Genomic DNA, 18,272 nt, shown 5'->3' with positions numbered 1-18,272 from the left:
GCAAGAGTGGGCAGGACTTGATATAGTTCTCAAAGTTTTCTAGATACAGTTGCTGTCCTTACTCCTTGATGTAAGGGATCACACTTCTGCTGGTTTGTGCCTAGCATATGAAAAGTAAATGGATGCTTTCCTGAGAGCTTGCAGCCATATTTCTTTCATTCACATAGTAGAGCCTGAAGTGTTTCTGGATATGCCATACATGCATTTTCATTCTTTTTTTCTGAAATACCATTTCAGTGTAACTTAGGTATATAGGTGCTTCTTCCCTGCTGGTGTTTGGGTGCTTCTCCCCATCTCCCCGCAGACAGGGCTTTTGTGACATAGACTAGACACACTCAAATACCCTGTGGGATTTGATGGCATGGTCACTGCTGTGGGTTTTGCATACCTGGTAGCGCTAAGACTAGTTCCCTAACAAGGGCTTTGAAATATTTGTACTCCTGCTTTTTGGAGATCCTTTAGGGAAGAAGGAGTAGTCTAGATGTGGAAAATATACTGTTATGTTAATTAAACATATATTTTTATCAAGACAATACAGAACAGATGCCAAGTTTTCAAGCAAAAGGAAGTAAGAGGTGGACAGGGCCTGCTATTTCTGGTGAAGTTGTCTTTAAGGAGTCTCAATGTGAAGTATAGATGTGACTTGTAGTTTTAATTGACTCTTGATTTTGCTCTTATATTGTTATTTTACTTGATTTGACAGGCACAGTGGGAGGACTTATTCAGCAAAGCCTCACTGAATCTAGTTGCCATGAAGAAGTCATTCTTTGGCTCGGTTATTTTCCTGTGTCGCCGGCAAGCCCCTGCCAAAACACCCATTTTTCTGCCAATAGATGAGACCAATTATAAGTGGGTTGAATCATTAAAGGTAAGAATTCCTGTGTTCTGTGTATGTGAATTTCCAAATCTTATACTTTCTAAATGAGATATTTAGTAATGTTAAAATGGGAGTGTGTGTATGTTCAGTTGCTTTTCATAAAATAGAAGTTATTCATCTCTGCCAAGGATATGAGATCTATTTTCTTTGTGGTTCCTGGTAAAACAGTTTGGGTTTTGTCCTGCAGGAGGTCTTGGCTGACCCATCAGAGCAGCCTGTGTGGTTGACTGCCACCAGTTGTGGGAACTCAGGAATTTTGGGAATGGTGAACTGCCTCCGCCTTGAAGCAGAAGGCCACCGAATCAGGTATGTAAGCACGCCCTTGAGCCACATTTGGGAGATGAGGTATTTCTGTGTTAGTTTCTTTCCAGGCCTTTACCAAAATAAACAAAATGACAACTGGTGTCTTCCAGGTGTGTGTTCATTTCCAACTTGAACTCTTCATCAGCTGTCCCACCCACGAGTCTTTCTTCCCTGGAGATGCAGAAGATTGTTCAGAAGGACCTGGTGATGAATGTGTATCGTGATGGAAAGTGGGGCTCCTTCAGGCATCTCCCATTGCAGCAAGGTAACTCCTTTAAGGTCTGAGGATTGCTTGCAAGGTCTTGAATCTGAATGAACTTTGAATAGAAAACAAGTAGCTATTGTTCCTACAGTTACCTTTTATTATTATTTTAATGGATAATTTTGAATTCCTCTGCTGCAACTCAGAGCAAACAGTGGCACACTGATATCAGGAGAAGGGATAGGCTGTTTAGAGTATCAGTAGTATTGCAGAGTAAGAAAGAGCATTCTGCAGAGCAAATGGAGGAGGAGGTAGCAATTACACAAGAAATTTACTCCTTCTGGAAAGCACGTACCTGGGTTAATGTATGTAAGTTCTTATTGTTCCTTCTTCTGCAGCACAACCTCAGGAGTTGACAGAATACGCCTATGTAAATGTGCTGACTCGTGGAGACCTCTCCTCTCTTCACTGGATTGTCTCCCCACTTCGACACTTCCGCACAACTAATCCCAATGTTTTACTTTGCAAAGTCTATTATGCATCTCTCAACTTCCGGGACATTATGCTGGCCACAGGGAAGCTTTCTCCAGATGCTATCCCTGGTGAGTTAAAATTACAGTGGAAGGAAATGTATTCACGTATTGTTGTCTTAGAAATAATTCACATAATCTCTGGAATGTTAGTTTGGTACTGGCTAAAGTGATATGCCAGTTTAGCAAGAAAGCATGCAATTCCATTTTTTTCATATGGCACAATTAACAAACATGCTCTGAGGAAATGTTACTGACCTCATTGCATAGATACCAAGTGTGAGGTAAAACAAGTTGATGGAGGTTCCAGAGATGGACAGGACACATACCAAGGTGAGAATGCTGAAGTTTCATGCTGCTGAACATGCTTGGCTTTTAAGGAAGAAAAATTTTGCACGATGAAGTCATTGCCTGTCCGCAAAATGGAGGTGATGTTACCTTGCTTCATAGAAGTTAAGAATTAATGTAATGTCTATGAAATGGTTTTAAAAATCTATTTAAAAGAGAGGGGGTAGAACATGTAAAAATTTAGTTCATTGGGAGATTCTTATGGGTGACTTGAGTAGGGCTGGGTTCCCCTTAATGACTGAGCAATCTGGCAGGTGTCCCTGCCCATGGCAAAAGGTCGGAACTGGATGGTCCCTGATGTCCCTTCCAACCGAAACCATTCTATGATTCTGTGGGTGACATAGGTGCCTAAAATGTGAATTTACAAAAATTCAGGTTTTGCAGTATATTTTTGCTGTGATCATCCTTTCTAGTTTATGTATCATTCTTTTTCGGAGGGACAGAATTGCCTCTGAAACAAGATGTTTTCATGAGATTTCTCTGATGAAAACTGGAAACTAAAGCAGTATCAGCAAGGATAAAGACTTAAGATTTAATGAGACTAAGTCCTTTCCTGCTACTCTTGGAGTGAGATGTTAACTCTGGGGACTTATGAACTGTCTACATAGTAGATGACTCCCAGCACTCTTTCTGTCTCTGGGGTTCTGACTTTCAGGGACCGCTGTTGTAGTAAGGGGATTTTAGAAGATAAATTTCCTTTATAAAAGGTGCTAATGTTCTTTCAGGTAACTGGGCTTTGCAGCAATGCATGCTGGGCATGGAGTTCTCGGGACGGGACCTGGCTGGAAGAAGAGTGATGGGATTGCTGCCAGCAAAGGGGCTGGCCACAGTGGTAGACTGTGACAAGAAGTTTCTATGGGAGGTGCCTGAAAACTGGTAGGTCAACTTCTGTTTTCTGGTTAAGGTTTGCCTTCCTGCCTGAGGCTGATCAAACCTGAGTGCTGCACGATGGGAAATGATAACAGGGCTATAGTGTTTGGAGCAACTGTAGGATTTTGGTTCAGATTCAGTGCAGGAGTTCAGTTCTAGTTTTTGTACAGTGGGTGGGTGGCTTGCACAAGGTTCTCATTTCTTTCTGGGGCTCTTAGCTCCATGTGTTTCAGTATACACTGGGATTTCAGTGTTGGTTATGTTACTGGTTAGCTACTGAAATATTTTTGTAGAATGATGAATCTTGGCTGTGCTTGGTAGCTGTGGTAGTTTGCCCTATGATAGATCAGAGAGTATAAGTGGTTGTCAATCTCAACAGCTTAGCCTTTCCATTGCAGAAAGGCAAATTTCATCAGGAGAATCTACTAGTCTTTCCTAAGGCTAAAGATAATCTCTTTCACTTTGCTCTTTAGGACTCTAGAAGAAGCCGCTTCAGTGCCTGTGGTTTATGCCACTGCTTACTATGCTTTGGTGGTTCGAGGTGGCATGAAGAAGGGTGAGAGTATCCTTGTTCACTCTGGCTCAGGAGGTGTGGGCCAAGCAGCCATTGCCATTGCCCTGAGCATGGGCTGCCGTGTCTTTGCTACTGTAGGTGAGTACTGAGGGCCCAAAGTTATGGGGAAAAATACAGAGTTATAGATAAGAAATAGAGGAAGCATGTGTGTGCACACATGTGCATACATATATAAGTATACACCTATGTAGGTATATACTTATTCCCCCCAATATGATCTGCTGTAGCTTTTATCTAGTTTCCAGGCTGAGAACTGCATACATGATAAATACTATGTGCTTAAAACTTCCACAACACAGTCAAATTTATTTACCCCTGCACGCTATATAATCAAAAGTACGGAAAAAGATCAAGGCTTGTTCCTTTTGATTTGGTAATAAGAATCCAATGCCTATGCATTGAAAGGTTTTGGTCTTTTTCTGGTCCTTGCTCTACCTTATAAATGAGCAGTACCAACCAGACAGCCTTTGTCTTAAGGTTTGACATCTTGAGAGACTCAGAGCTTTGAAACAAGTGATTGATGGCTGCTCACGGTTACAGTCCTTTGGGAAAAGATGTGCAGAGGAAAATGGGCTGTTTCATCATAAAAAAAGAAATTAGTGTAAGAGTACTGACATCTTTCAACCTATTTTCTACTTCCAGGCTCTGCTGAGAAACGTGAGTATCTCCAAGCAAGATTCCCACAGCTGGATGCTAATAGCTTTGCCAGCTCCAGAGATACTACCTTTGAGCAACATGTACTGCGAGTTACCAATGGAAAAGGTGAAGTTCAAGAAATATTTTTCCTTTTTTTTGTTAGTCGTGCCACATTATGCAGTTGGACCTTCTAAAGACAATATGAGTCACTAGAAGACAGGGTTAGGCTCTTGGCAGAGTTGAGTTTATTAAGTAGTTGCTTCTCCTTTCGTTGCAGGTGTCAATCTTGTGTTAAATTCCTTGGCAGAAGAGAAGCTGCAGGCCAGTTTGCGTTGTCTTGCTCGACATGGGCGCTTCTTGGAAATAGGCAAATTTGATCTGTCTAACAACAGTCAGCTTGGTAAGATGGGCACCAGGAAATACATTTCATTAGGTTTTAGCTACTCACCAGCACCCCCAGATCCCTTCCTGCAGGGCTGGTCTCCAGCCAATCCCAGTTTGTACCTGTGTCTGACATTACTTGGTCTCAGGTGCACAATCTGGCATTTGTTAAATTTTATATAATTGATGATTGCCCAATGTTCCAGTCTGTCCAACCCCTCTGCAAGGCCTGTTGTCCCTCAAGGCAGTTTTTTAAGGCACAGGGGCAAGATTAACCTGATTTCTCTTGGTTGGGAAACAAATTTTTGAATGTTATAATGTGATGTGATGTGTTAGTGAAAAATTACAAGAATGTTCTCCTGTCTTAGAATGATTGCATATAGCAAGTGTTGACAGTCTGCTTTCTTATTCTAATTAAATTTCAAAATCATCTTCTTGGAAAACCTTGCTATGAGAAAGAGTCTCTTGTGGAGATTCTTTCAGGATGCATTAGGATTCTAGCTCCTCTGTGACTCTAACTCAGCTGTCACTGGACAAAAAAATGTCCTTTTTAATATGAGACTAACCACAGTTTTTGTGAGTGGAATTTCTGTTAAACTGGTCTGCTTATAAGAGAACAACCTAATGAATATAGCGTTTGGAGAGTATATGCAAGAATGAGTTTGGAAAATGTAGAATTCAAGCATCTGAGTGCTTTACTTCTGTGACCTACACAGAAATGTTTCTGAAGCAGAAGATAGGTTGTTTTGAAATGTCAGCAGCATCAGGTCATAACCAAGTTGCTTTTTCTAGGAATGGCTCTCTTCCTCAAGAATGTGGCATTTCATGGGATCCTATTAGATTCAATATTTGATGAGGGAAACCAAGAGTGGGAAATAGTATCAGAGCTGTTGAAGAAAGGCATAAAAGACGGTGTAGTAAAGCCCCTGAAGAGCACAGTCTTCAACAAAGAAGATGTAGAATCTGCCTTCAGGTTCATGGCACAAGGAAAACATATTGGCAAAGTTATGATCAAGGTAATGAGATAATGACTTTGATTCTCTGATGCATCTGGCATCCTCTGTAGGTGACTGTATTGGATATTTTGATCCATTTTGAGTTGAAATTGTATAACTAGGACAGCACAGGGTCAGTTTTTACTGCTGACACTGTAACAAATGTAGCTGTCAAGTCTCTATGTTGATTCTACAAGGTTCATTCCCATTGACTGAAGGAGCATAGCATGGAAAGATAAATGTATTGTGTATCTGATTGTAACAACTGTTTTGTTTGTTTGTTTGTTTGGGGGAAGGTCCAAGAAGAGGAAAAGAAATATGCTTTAAGAAAGTCTGAACCAGTGAAAATCTCTGCAATCTCTCGTACCTCCTGTCCACCCACCAAGTCTTACATCATCACAGGGGGCTTAGGAGGATTTGGGCTTGAGTTGGCACAGTGGCTGGTTGAGAGAGGAGCACAGAAGCTCATACTGACATCTCGTTCTGGCATACGAACTGGTAAGCAAAAATTGTAAGGGAACAGGGAAACTGACTGCCTTTCAACAGACCTCAGTTTGTAGTTTCTCTCCATTTTTAAGCCTTCTGTTGGCAAATAATAATGTCTTGATCTCTTTTCTTCCCTTTCCTCTGTGTATTATCTCACTTTAAACAAACTATTGTCCCCTTTATTCTAAAGGAGGAAGTATCTTTTAACTTGACCTTTTTTCCAACTACTACTTTCCCCTTTTTATGCTTCCTAATTCTATCAACCCGTTTTCTCCCTCACACAATTTTTCTGCAGCCTTACTTTTTGCCCCCTCTGCAAAGTCTGCATTTGGCTACCTCAGTGACTTGTCCAGTGGCTGTAGCATGTTGGATCACATGCCACAAGGAGGGGCCTATAAACTCCTTGTTAAAAATACTCTGTCTCTCAGATTACATGTGTGGATGCTTGCTCTTACTCCTTAGATAGCACATCTGTAAAGATGGACCCTACTCTCTGATAACATCTGTAAGTGTTTTTACTCAGTTTTAAGGTGTTAGTTTGATTACAGTTGCAGTGTTGAGATTTCTTATCGGTGATAGTCTTCAGTATTTCCTCATACAATCTCTGTCTCTACAGGTTTCTTCTTTCTTTTGGCAAGCTCACAATTGCACAACTTGCGCAAACACATAGATCAAATATTTCTCAACTTCAGGCTATGCTCTATAATCTGTTGCCTTGCTCTAATCTAGCCATTCTTTCCTGTCCCAGTACCCGAATTCTTGTTCATTTCCCTTCACGGTTGTACTTCTTCTTCCTTCTCCCCCCCAACCTTATCACAGAATCACAGAATATGCCTAGTTGGAAGGGACCCACAAGGATCATCGAGTCCTACTCCTAGTGCTGCATCCATTCCCAAGAGTCACACCATGTGCCTGAGAGTATCGTCCAAATGCTTCTTAAACTCTGTCAGCCTTGGTGCTGTGACCACTTGCCTGGGGAGCCTATTCCAGCATCCAGCCACCCTCTCGGTGAAGAACCTCTTTCTAATATCCAACCTAAACTCTCCTGACACAACTTCAGGCCATTCCCTCAGGTCCTGTCACCAGTCAAAACAGAGGAGATCAGTGCCTGCCCCTCCTCTTCCTCTCCCAAGGAAGTTGTAACTGCAATGAGATCTCCCCTCAGTCTCCTCCAGCCGAACACACCAAGTGCCCTCAGCCGCTCCTCATACGGCTTCCCCTCAAGGCCCTTCCCCGTCTTTGTTGCCCTCCTTTGGACACTCTCCAATGGCTTCATGTCTTCCTTACATCGCAGTGCCCAAAACTGCCACAATATTGCAGGCGAGGCCGCCCCAGGGCAGAGCAGAGCGGGACAATTCCCTCCATGGCCCAGCTGACGATGCTGGGCCTGATGCCCCCCAGGACATGGTTGGCCCTCCTGGCTGCCAGGGCACTGCTGTCTCATGGCCAATTGGCCACCCACCAGCACCCCCAGGGCCCCTTCCTGGCACTGCTTTCCGGCATCTCATTCCCCAGTCTGTATGTACACACAGGGTTGCCCCGTCTAGGGGCAGAATCTTGCACTTTCCCTTGTTGAACTTCATACAGTTGGTGATTCCCAGCCATCTGATCTGTCAAGGTCTCTCTGCAGGGCCTCCCTGCCTTTGAGGGAGTCAGCAGCTCCTCCCAGTTTTGCGTCATCTGCAGACTTTCTTGGTATCTCTTCTAGTCCGCATGTCCAAGTCATTTATAAAGATGTTGAAGAGCACAGGGCCCAAGACAGAGCCCTGTGGAATCCCACTAGTGACAGGTTAGGGTTACCTCATTCACTGTCATTCTCTGTGCTCGATCCAAGGGCTACTTGCTCGCCCACCACATGATGTGTTTATCCAGCTCTGGGCTGGACAGTTTGTCCAGAAGGATACACTGAGAGACAGTATTGAAAGCTTTACTGAAATCCAAAAAGATTACATCAACTGGCTTCCCTTGATCAACCAGGTGGGTTACCTTGTCATAAAAGGAAATCAGGTTGGATAAGCAGGGCTTTTCCTCTCGTGAAACCGTGCTGGCTGTGACCAACGACTGCCTTGTCTTTCTGGTATTTTTCAATACCTCCCAGAATAATCTTCTCCACAACTTTACCTGGCACTGAAGTGAGATTGGCAGGCCTGTAGTTTTGGGGTCCTCCTTCTTGCCCTTCTTGAAAATCAGGACAACGTTCGCCAGCTTCCAGTCAGCTGGGACCTCTCCACATTTCCAAGTCTGCTCAAAAATCATTGAGAGAGGTTCTCCCGATTCTGTTCTCCACTTGATTTATTTAGAATATTTCTGAAATTCAAGTGATTTCTAGCTACTGTTTTAAGTTTTGGCCAATTTTTCTCTTGTAGCTGAATCAGGAATTATTTAGCTATTCAGTCCTTATCTAGTCAGAAAATAAGGAGCAAGTTAACCAAAGCCTTGTGGTTTGAATGCTTCATCTCAGGCACTGTCTGCCTTTATTTTTTGTAGGCTACCAGGCTAAACGTGTTAAAGAGTGGAAGGCACTGGGAATCCAAGTGTTAGTATCTGCCAGTGATATTGGAACACTGGAAGGAACACAGCTATTGATAGAAGAAGCTTTGCAGCTTGGACCAGTTGGAGGCATCTTTAATTTGGCTGTGGTAAGTAAGAAAAATGCTTGTAAGAGGCAGTACCCATTCAAGTGACTTTTTTACTGAAGGCAATCAGGCTTCATACAGTTTTAGTTCTCTGTGTTTCAAAGGACACTATGCTTTGGTTTTACCTGGTGACTAAAGGCTTCTGGTTCTGGCCCCTTGACCTGAGAAGCAACAGTATTTGGCCAGCAAGTTCAGTTCTGTGATAAAACAAATGTTGTCCAAGATCTCTGGGGACAGGAAAAATCCCATTTAGAACTTGCCAAAATTGTTGCTGTGGCAATACTGAAAAAATACTGAAAAAAACCAGACTTAGCAAAAGCCATGGTGTCATATTTTGGGATTTTCAGGATATGTCTGTACTGCAAAGTTACAAAAATACATTGTATAGAGATATCCTCTCATATCTGAAGCCTTGTGCCATATTTAAACAGAGAAACTGGAGATACTGAACCTGCACCTTCTTTTTTTAATCCCTCCTCCCACCCCCCCATAGGTCCTTAGAGATGGCATGATTGAAAATCAAACCCCTGAATTATTCTGGGAGGTCAACAAGCCCAAGTATTCAGGCACCCTTCATTTGGATTGGTAAGTGTCTGTAGAAGGGACAAATAATAACTGCTTTTGTGGTCACAGAAGTGATCAAACTTAGTCGTTTTAGTCTTGCACTAGCCTTCCTTGGTAACATAGCAAGTTTTTCTGATGAGGTTTCTCTCTCCTGCTCTGCTCCCAGGGTGACTCGTAAGAAGTGTCCAGATCTGGACTATTTTGTTGTGTTCTCCTCTGTAAGCTGTGGAAGAGGTAATGCTGGGCAAAGTAATTATGGCTTTGCCAATTCTACCATGGAGCGTATCTGTGAGCAGCGACATCATGATGGACTCCCAGGTAAGATGACTTTACTCATTGCGCAGAATAATCTCTCTCACCAAACATCCAGATGAGAACCAGCTCACCAGAGACTTGTGCACTTACCTGGAGTGATAATGAATGTTGAAGGCTGTTTTCCCCTCCCAGCTGTTATCCTGAATCATTCATATGTGAATGAACACTGACCATTTAACAGCACAAAGGAAATGCAGGCCTTAGCTTAGCTGGTTTTTAACTCCGTTTTGTTGCTGCCACGTGCTTTAGTTAGAAGGCTTAGTGTGTTCTTTGTTCTGATTTCTCCTCCAGGCCTGGCAATCCAGTGGGGAGCCATTGGTGATGTGGGTATCTTGCTGAAGACAATGGGAAACAAAGACATTGTGGTGGGGGGAACGATTCCCCAGCAAATCAGCTCATGCCTGGAGGTGCTCGATATCTTCCTGAATCAACCTCATCCTGTCATGTCCAGTTTTGTCCTAGCAGAGAAGGTCTCTGTGAAAGCTGAAGGAGGCAGTCAACGGGATCTTGTAGAAGCTGTTGCTCACATCCTGGGTAAGTGGTCTCACTCAAGCACTGCTGAGCAGTGTCTACCATCTCATTGCTTTTGGAAAGCAGTGGTGCTGCTGTAGGTGCTGTGTTCAGCATCTCCTCCTGATTTCCTGTGGTGTGGGTATGCTGTTCTTGTGAGACTTGTGAGACTGTTTGCCTTTTTTTTTTTTTTTCATTTACAGTGCTCCTTCTCTCCAGTAATCACTTGGTTTCTTGTATGGGCTTTACTCCCTTACTGTGTTTACATATGCACACACATATACTCCAGTGTCTTGAGTTTTATTTAAAGTGGACTGGTACTTCTCTCCAATGGAGAATCAACAGGAACAGCCCCCAGAAGCAAAATTCTGGGACAGTATATAATAGGGGAAATATATTACTTACTTTCTGAGTACTATTCCAGCTTTCAAACATTCACCTTGGAATGTCCCCATGCTGCAAAAAGTAGCTTTTCTGTACTAAGTGGCTAACTGGTAGTGTATTCACTAACCAGCTGTCTGTCATCCCATGTGAACATCTAGTAACCACAGCTTAAATATGTGTTACAGGTGCCACGTCCTGTCTGTATTGAACTTGCTTCCTTTTACCATTGTGTCCCCTATTTTTATGTTGAAAGGGAATAATCTCTGTCAACTCTGTCTACTATGTCCCACTTCAGTTATCTCTTTTGCAGACAGAAGTGTGTATTGATCCTTTGTTTTCTACCAAAAGAGGTACTGATAAATGAAAGACAGTCCCTTGAGTGGTATTTAAAGAATTGTGTGCAGTTCACTGACAGCACATCTGGCCTCTGAGAGCAGACATGGCTTTTATAACCAGCTGTAGGGTTAGTTTGGAAGGAGGAAGTGTGAAGACAACAAAGGGAGAAGCTAGTAATGAGACCTGATGGTGGGAAGGGTAGCATCATGGGGCAGCACAAGGGAGAGGATAGGGCAAAGAGCTGTAGATGCAGGTGTTATTTTAAGAGGCTTTTTACAGGTAAGGCCTGTATGTGTTATTATGAGAGGCCTTTTACAGGCTAGAGGAATCATATCCTCCTCCAGTGTGAAAGACATTGTGTTGCAATCACCCATCATTGACACTGATAACTTTCATCTCATGTTGTAGATCAGGATTAGTTGCATTAAGTTTAGGACTGCAGTTTCAGTTAGAGCCCCCAGTATGTGAAATTTGTCTAGCTGACTGACTGCTCAGGACTCGGTCTAGAGCTGATGTGAAAATGTTCACAGCTATTCATCTGGGACTGATGTATCCCCTGTCATAAATCTGAGCACATTTAATGTGTTCTCTAAAGACTAGATCCCATATGACAAGATGTGGGTTCTAGAAGAGGTAACTTGTGAAAGTATTAGATGATCCTGAAAGGTAATTCTCTGTAGCTGCACTTTATTGAGATTTTAGGAGAAAAAAGGAACTGAAGAAGGCTGCTAGAGAGGCCTAGAGCTGAAAAGAAACTGCTAGTGTGCTGTTTTGTTCTCAGGTGTCCGTGATGTGAGTAGTCTGAATGCTGACAGTTCCTTGGCTGACTTGGGCTTGGATTCCTTGATGGGAGTGGAGGTGCGCCAGACACTGGAGAGAGACTATGACATCGTTATGACCATGAGAGAAATTCGACTCCTTACAATCAACAAACTGCGTGAACTTTCTTCCAAGTCCAGGACAGCAGAGGGTACAGTGTCTGGATTAGGGTTGCTACCAGTCACCTGAGTCCAAATAATTAAGCTTGCAATCCCTTGCTTTCAGTCTAAGTGACATAAACCTCAGTTGGATAATGAAATAAGGTTATAGCTGAACAGCTTTTAAGTGACAGACATGTCACAGGAGTGTATTGACCACTGGGTCAGGCCCATCATTCCTGGGGGAAGGGTGTAAGAGCAAGTGTGAAAGCTGCTTTCTTGCCTGGCTAGCATCTGCATGCATGAGTTCTCTTATGTGGCTGTGTGCCCGATGCAATTTGAGACCTTTTACTTCTCTGGGGAATAAACAATGTAATGTCATGCTTATAGTAAGCTAAAAGCATGTGCCCTTGCTGCAGAGAAACTGACAATAGGAAGATCCTTATGTCTGTGTCTGATGATGTGCTGAGCCAATGGGCTAATCTAGAGCAGCCCTGAGGTTCTCCTTTAGGACTGTGGCTACATGACCAAGACTGATCCTGAAGCTAATTGTGTTTGGTGTGCTTTCCTTCAAAGAGCTGAAGTCCCCACTGACGAAGACAGGCCTGGGCGAACCTCCAAAACTAGATTTGAACAACTTGTTAGTGAACCCAGAAGGGCCAACAATCACCCGTCTCAATGATGTTCAGAGCACAGAGCGCCCTCTTTTCCTTGTTCACCCCATTGAAGGATCCATTGCAGTTTTCTACACTCTCGCCTCCAGACTTCACATGCCCTGCTATGGGCTCCAGTGTACAAAAGGTATCTCAGTTCTTCAGCACTTTGAATGCAAACATAACATTCTGAACTGTAGTTGCTTTACAGAGAGTGCTTTGTTTCTAGACTATTAAACTCTCATGGACAAGTATCAGGGCCTATTAGTCTGCATAGGGTCATGTCAAACATCCCCAAGTATCATGAGGAATAATAGGTTAGATTGAAGAGCTTATGTATGGGGAAAAAAGAGGCATACTATTCCACCTGTCCTCGGAAAGCAGGAGTATTACTACTGGTTTTTCAAAACGCAAGTTTTTAACCATAATTTAGTAATTTACCTGCACAATAACCTGAATGTTTCCAACAGGGTTGTTTCTGAGTGCGCGAAAACATATTTGTCTCTGCCAGTGTCTTTTCACCAGAGTCTGTTTCTAACTCGCTTCCGTGTTCTAGCTGCTCCCTTGGACAGCATCCAGAGCCTGGCAGCCTATTACATTGACTGCATGAAGCAGATCCAGCCTGAAGGGCCTTACCGCATCGCTGGATACTCCTTCGGTGCCTGTGTAGCCTTTGAAATGTGCTCCCAGCTGCAAGCACAACAAAATGCTTCCCATGCACTCAACAGTTTATTCCTCTTTGATGGGTCTCATTCCTTTGTGGCAGCATATACTCAGGTAAGGGACACAAAGAAAATCTTCCGCCTGGGGACCATCCTCTCTCATCAGGGCTCACGTTCTTGGAGCTTAGTATTCTACATATGAGCAATCTGAAAAGCTGACAGCCTTCTTGACAGGGAAGTTGGGAGACAGTTGTAGACAGTGGATGCTTTAGAGATGGCTGAAGGGTAGAAGTGTATAACAGGTCGTCTTCATTAATTGGCAAGAGCTCAGGCACAAGTGTTGCTCTTGCTGTGATAAATCATAATATTAGTATGTCTTCTGGAAGATCCTGGTGTCTGCAAGTCAAGATCCTCGTGTAGTGGTGCTAGGAAACCTTGCTTAAGGCTTCCTTTCCATTTGCATTGTACTTTCTAGAGAATACTTGGCTCTTGGCAATTGCCACCCCTGGATTTGCTTCCTAATCTCTCCTCAAGGGACTCCCCCCTCCCTTTTTTCCCCAGTTCATACCCTTTGTTCTTAATTGTTTTTATTCTGACTTTCAGGATCGGGCACATCCTTTCACGTTCATATTGTGTTCTTCTCTTTTCCAGAGCTACAGAGCCAAACTGACCCAAGGAAATGAGGCTGCATTGGAGACTGAAGCATTATGTGCCTTTGTTCAGCAATTTACAGGCACTGAATACAATAAGGTAATCTTTCTTATTTTTTTATATGTGTGTGTGCATATACATGTCTATCTTAAAAAGTGTGTGTGTATAAATATATATATAAAAAAGTAGATACATATATTTCTTAATATTGCACAAGAGAGGTGTGGTTTGTTGCCTAAGGGAGATGGATTCTGAGCTATCGAGACTAATGTAAAAAAAATGTTAATATTTCCAGCTGCTGGAGGTTCTTCTGCCCCTGAAAGATCTGGAGGCTCGTGTGAATGCTGCTGTAGACCTGATAACTGAAATTCATACAAACATCAATCGTGAAGCACTCAGCTTTGCTGCTACTTCATTTTACCATAAACTGAAGGCTGCTGACAAGTATATACCAGACTCCAAGTATCATGGGAATGTGACACTGATGCGGGCAAAGTCTCACAATGAATATGAGGAAGGTTTGGGAAGAGACTACAAACTCTCAGAGGTCAGTCTCAGGTCCACTGGTGACTGTTGAGTTTCTCCTGATATTTGGGGGATCCAAAGAAAAGCATGGAAAATCATCATCCTTACTGAGGAAAAATGGACAAAACCAACCTGAAAGAAATTATCGCTCTGCAGCTATTGTGCTCTAACAAGAATTAGAAGTCCCAAAAAGCAAATGCATTGATTGGTTCCAGGCATTTTCTGTGGGTAATGAGGGCCAGAAGGTCAAGCTTCTATAGTGGATGATGTTTTCTACAGCTGATTCTTGCAGCCCTCTAGAATTACTTTGGATGATAAAGATGTTAAAAGAGAGTAACTTTTAGTCTTCTTTCACTATAGATCCTAAAGTTTGTCCACTGAATGGGGGAAGCCTCCTAAAGAGCAAGTGTCAGCCTTCTGACAGTAAAGGCGGCTTTTTCTCAGTTACCTTTTCTGGACCACTTAGAACTTAGTAGTTAGCAGTGGGTTTCTTGTGGGCCTAAAAAAAGTAGGGTTGTGGCCTGTAGTCCAGGTAAGGTCACTATCCTATAGCACCTGCTCACATAGAAGGGTTAAGTGTCTTATGGTGCAAATGCCAGGGAAAAGGAAGTGATTTTCAGAATTCTCTCCCTGTTTCTGGCATCACCTATCTTTTCAGACTTCTAACTTAGTCATTATTGATTCCAGGCTAATTTACATGTTCTTAAGGTTACATAATGACCTTAAAGAAAGACTTGTGGTGGTGGGAGAAAGATAGTGGGGAAAGGGGGTGTTTATTTGGTTTTCTTAAGGGCTTGGAAGTAGCTACTTTATCATCATTCTTTGATATTGTAGGTAAATTATTCTTTTGGTACCAGGTTGGCTAACTTCCTGCCCAGATTATATTTGAGTGGACTGCCTGCCAGGCTGTCACACTACTGTGCTTTAAAACACCGTTTCCAAACAGTGCCCTGCAGCCAAGCTGTGAAAATGTGTCGGGGTAAAACTGGTGCTGTTTTTAACTGAATTTAGTAGAGACAGTGGTGTAAACTATGAGTAACTTAAAAGACTGACAAACCCAAACCAGCTAGATGACCAACTGGTTGTAAATTGTGAATGAAAAGTTGGGGTTTTTTTGTGTCTCTGCAGGTATGTGATGGGAAAGTATCTGTCCACGTTGTTGAAGGGGATCACCGCACCTTGCTGGAGGGAGTTGGTGTTGAATCGATTATTGGGATCATCCACAGCTCACTGGCAGAGCCACGTGTCAGTGTCAGGGAGGGTTAACTTCTGCTTACTCACTGTCAGTGAAGAAAATGCCAACGACATTCCTAGTTATGACAGACCCCAAGGAACTCTTCCTATTGTTCAACATCTCATCTGCTCTGCTGCCAGAACTGGGAAGTCCAGCTGTACTGGACTGGTCTTTTTTTCTCTCTTTCTTGCTTATCTTTTCCCAACTTTTATGGGTTCTATCTCTTTCCTTTCCTGTGCTGTTTTTCCCCCTAGTAACCCTGTCCGTGTTACTGTAGTGCTGTGACTCTGTCACTGTGCACTGCTATGAGGGTTCCCCCCGATAGTTGCTTCCTACACCCTTGGCAGTATGAAAAACAAATCTAGGAGTAGATTTCTTGTGCTCTATATTGTTTTTGTCTTAACAGTATTCCAAAGGGTATGTGATAGCACTTGTTGACCAAGCCTAGTGAGCAGAGAGAAGAGTGGAGCTGCAGCTGATTTTGGAGATACTTGTTGTCTGTGAAGAATCTGTCTGCAGTTTAGGTCAGAAAGAGAATTCCACTGAGGGTTTTGTAACTATATTTTTTAATTTGCTATATTCTAAGTATTTATTGTGTCAAACCAGAGATTTCTTACTTGGTTTTAATTTATCATGGGTTATAGGAGAAAAGAAACATTCCTTTTTGGAGGGGAAGATTTATCCTACAAGGGAAACTTGCCCATTTGTTAAACAAAAGTGCATCTTTGGAATAGTCTGGTTTCTTGTTTGGTTTGTTCTTTTATCTCCCACTGCCCTGCCCTATTTGGAAAGGAAAAGGTAGAAAGAAAGATTCTTGCCATCATCCACTCTTCTTAGGAGAGAGGGGCCTGGGGGGATAGGGTGGATGGTTTGACAGATGCCCCTGTATTGAACAGCCTTAACTTGGGCAAAGGTGTTTCTAGGCCGGTACTTTGTTTGTATTTGTGCAAGGTTCTGTGCCCTCCTGTATCAGAACCTTAGTAAAGCATTAAGATTATTGCTCTACCTTATTCCCTCCCACCTCCAGTCTTGCCACCCAACCAAACATTTGGAATGTGGGGGCAGGGAATAGAATTCCTTAACAACTGAATTAATCCTCCCACCCCTGCTCTCATATAACCAAAGCTCAGGCAAACATACAAGTATCTAAGAAGCCTCTGTATATTTTATTTAGCACAGGACTTGCTTATGCCTCGTGTATTCATTTTCCTTTCAGTAATGAGACTGGAGATCCCACATAAGTTAGCCAAGTAATGAGTTTGATGGTATGATTTTAAAACATAGTACCTTTTTAAAGGAAACTTGCGTAAAATTCAATTGAAAAATTTCTTGCCTTTGCTATGCTGCATCTGTCCTTTCCAAAATCAGTAAATCCTTGCTACACTTATGATACAGAGGAGACCTGGATAGCAACAAAGCACCAACTAGGAGGAGCTATTGTGCCTCTCAGAACTGCTGTAAAACCCCAGTTTGCTCTATCTTCATCCCCCAGTGAAGCATCTTGGTAGTACAGGAGCGTTCCAGTGACAGGAACAGATGGCTCTTCACTGCAGGTTCTGACCTAGTGTCTTTTGCTTATACCACCCTCTGTTGATAGTGGCTGGGTTAACTGGTTTTAGTTTTATAAAGTATTTCTTTTGTGAAATCTGAAATAAAACAACATAATGTCAGCTTAAACCATTTTGAAATGTCTTGGGTTTTTTTTTCTTGGTTTGTTTTTTTTTTTCTTTTAATTAATACTTTTGGGTCTGAAGAGTGTCTTTTTCTCTTTGGCTTTCCTAGTATTAAACAGAATTGATCACTAGTTGGCTTTTTGTCTTATTTTCTACCACCATTTCTTAATTTCGTGTTTCACCTGGAATCTCTCATTTCTTGGTATCAAGCAAAAACTGCTGTTGGCATATCTGATTTGGAGTCTAGAGAAATAATAATAATAAAGACTTAGTATACTGGAGCATGGCTTCTTGTTGCCATGATTTTGGTACCTTAGATACAATCAATATACAACCACAATATTGAAGTGAAAACTCTCAGCCTCTAATTCGGGCTCTTGTGGTATTGGACAAGCCATAAATGCTCCTGCCTCAGTTTCCTGATCTGTAAAATGGGACAACAGCATCTATCTCAGGGTCAGTGAGAAGGTTAGACAGGCAATGGGTATAAATGCTGTGAAGTTTTAGGTGTGAGGACTAGATGTTAGTAGCAGAAGGAGAAAAGTGGGTAACGTGGGAAGGGGACGTGCCTTACAGCTGCAAAGAATCCAGTGCTGAAGTGGCTATGAACTGTGTGCATTCCATGGGGCTTCATCAGATCTCCTGTACCCTGTCCCTGCACATATTGGCACAGGGTACTACGTAAAACAGATGGAGACTGGTTGGGTTTGGTTTAACTACTGGCAGTTGTAGTGAGCCTGAAAAAAAGGAGTTGAAAGAATCCCACTTGTGTTGAAAACCTAGAAGGAAAAAGAAAGGAGTAATTACACTTTGGGCAAACAGGTACAATATTTCTCTACTAAAGTGTTTAATGTCTCTGAATGAGTTCTGTGGAGGGAGCAAGGACTAATGCTGTCCCATCCATCAGACAGGATTTGGACAAGTTCTCTGTATAACAAATGTGCATGGTTTCATCTAAGCAGAGCTTGAAGATACTGGCTTAGTCATAGAAGGATCAAGCATTACTGACA

General features: G+C 42.6%; 1 protein-coding gene across 1 annotated transcript in view; it reads left to right on the top strand.

The window, feature by feature from the left end:
- FASN (fatty acid synthase) overlaps positions 1-17,266 on the top strand; it is a 43,515-nt gene extending 26,249 nt beyond the window's left edge. The window contains exons 24-43 of the mRNA XM_064676337.1: positions 704-868; positions 1,065-1,183; positions 1,291-1,445; positions 1,781-1,984; positions 2,986-3,136; positions 3,604-3,782; positions 4,347-4,466; positions 4,618-4,740; positions 5,514-5,737; positions 6,013-6,214; positions 8,690-8,841; positions 9,332-9,423; positions 9,569-9,720; positions 10,009-10,251; positions 11,729-11,922; positions 12,443-12,665; positions 13,074-13,294; positions 13,831-13,929; positions 14,126-14,377; positions 15,484-17,266. Coding sequence (XP_064532407.1) covers positions 704-868; positions 1,065-1,183; positions 1,291-1,445; positions 1,781-1,984; positions 2,986-3,136; positions 3,604-3,782; positions 4,347-4,466; positions 4,618-4,740; positions 5,514-5,737; positions 6,013-6,214; positions 8,690-8,841; positions 9,332-9,423; positions 9,569-9,720; positions 10,009-10,251; positions 11,729-11,922; positions 12,443-12,665; positions 13,074-13,294; positions 13,831-13,929; positions 14,126-14,377; positions 15,484-15,621 — 3,408 coding nt within the window. The 3' untranslated portion in view covers positions 15,622-17,266. The remainder of the gene's footprint in view (positions 1-703; positions 869-1,064; positions 1,184-1,290; positions 1,446-1,780; positions 1,985-2,985; positions 3,137-3,603; positions 3,783-4,346; positions 4,467-4,617; positions 4,741-5,513; positions 5,738-6,012; positions 6,215-8,689; positions 8,842-9,331; positions 9,424-9,568; positions 9,721-10,008; positions 10,252-11,728; positions 11,923-12,442; positions 12,666-13,073; positions 13,295-13,830; positions 13,930-14,125; positions 14,378-15,483) is intronic.
- Positions 17,267-18,272: the final 1,006 nt, after the last annotated feature.

The sequence above is a fragment of the Pseudopipra pipra genome, chromosome 19, assembly GCF_036250125.1.
Source record: "Pseudopipra pipra isolate bDixPip1 chromosome 19, bDixPip1.hap1, whole genome shotgun sequence".
Classification (NCBI taxonomy): domain Eukaryota; kingdom Metazoa; phylum Chordata; class Aves; order Passeriformes; family Pipridae; genus Pseudopipra; species Pseudopipra pipra.
This window is presented reverse-complemented; position numbering and strand designations above follow the sequence as displayed.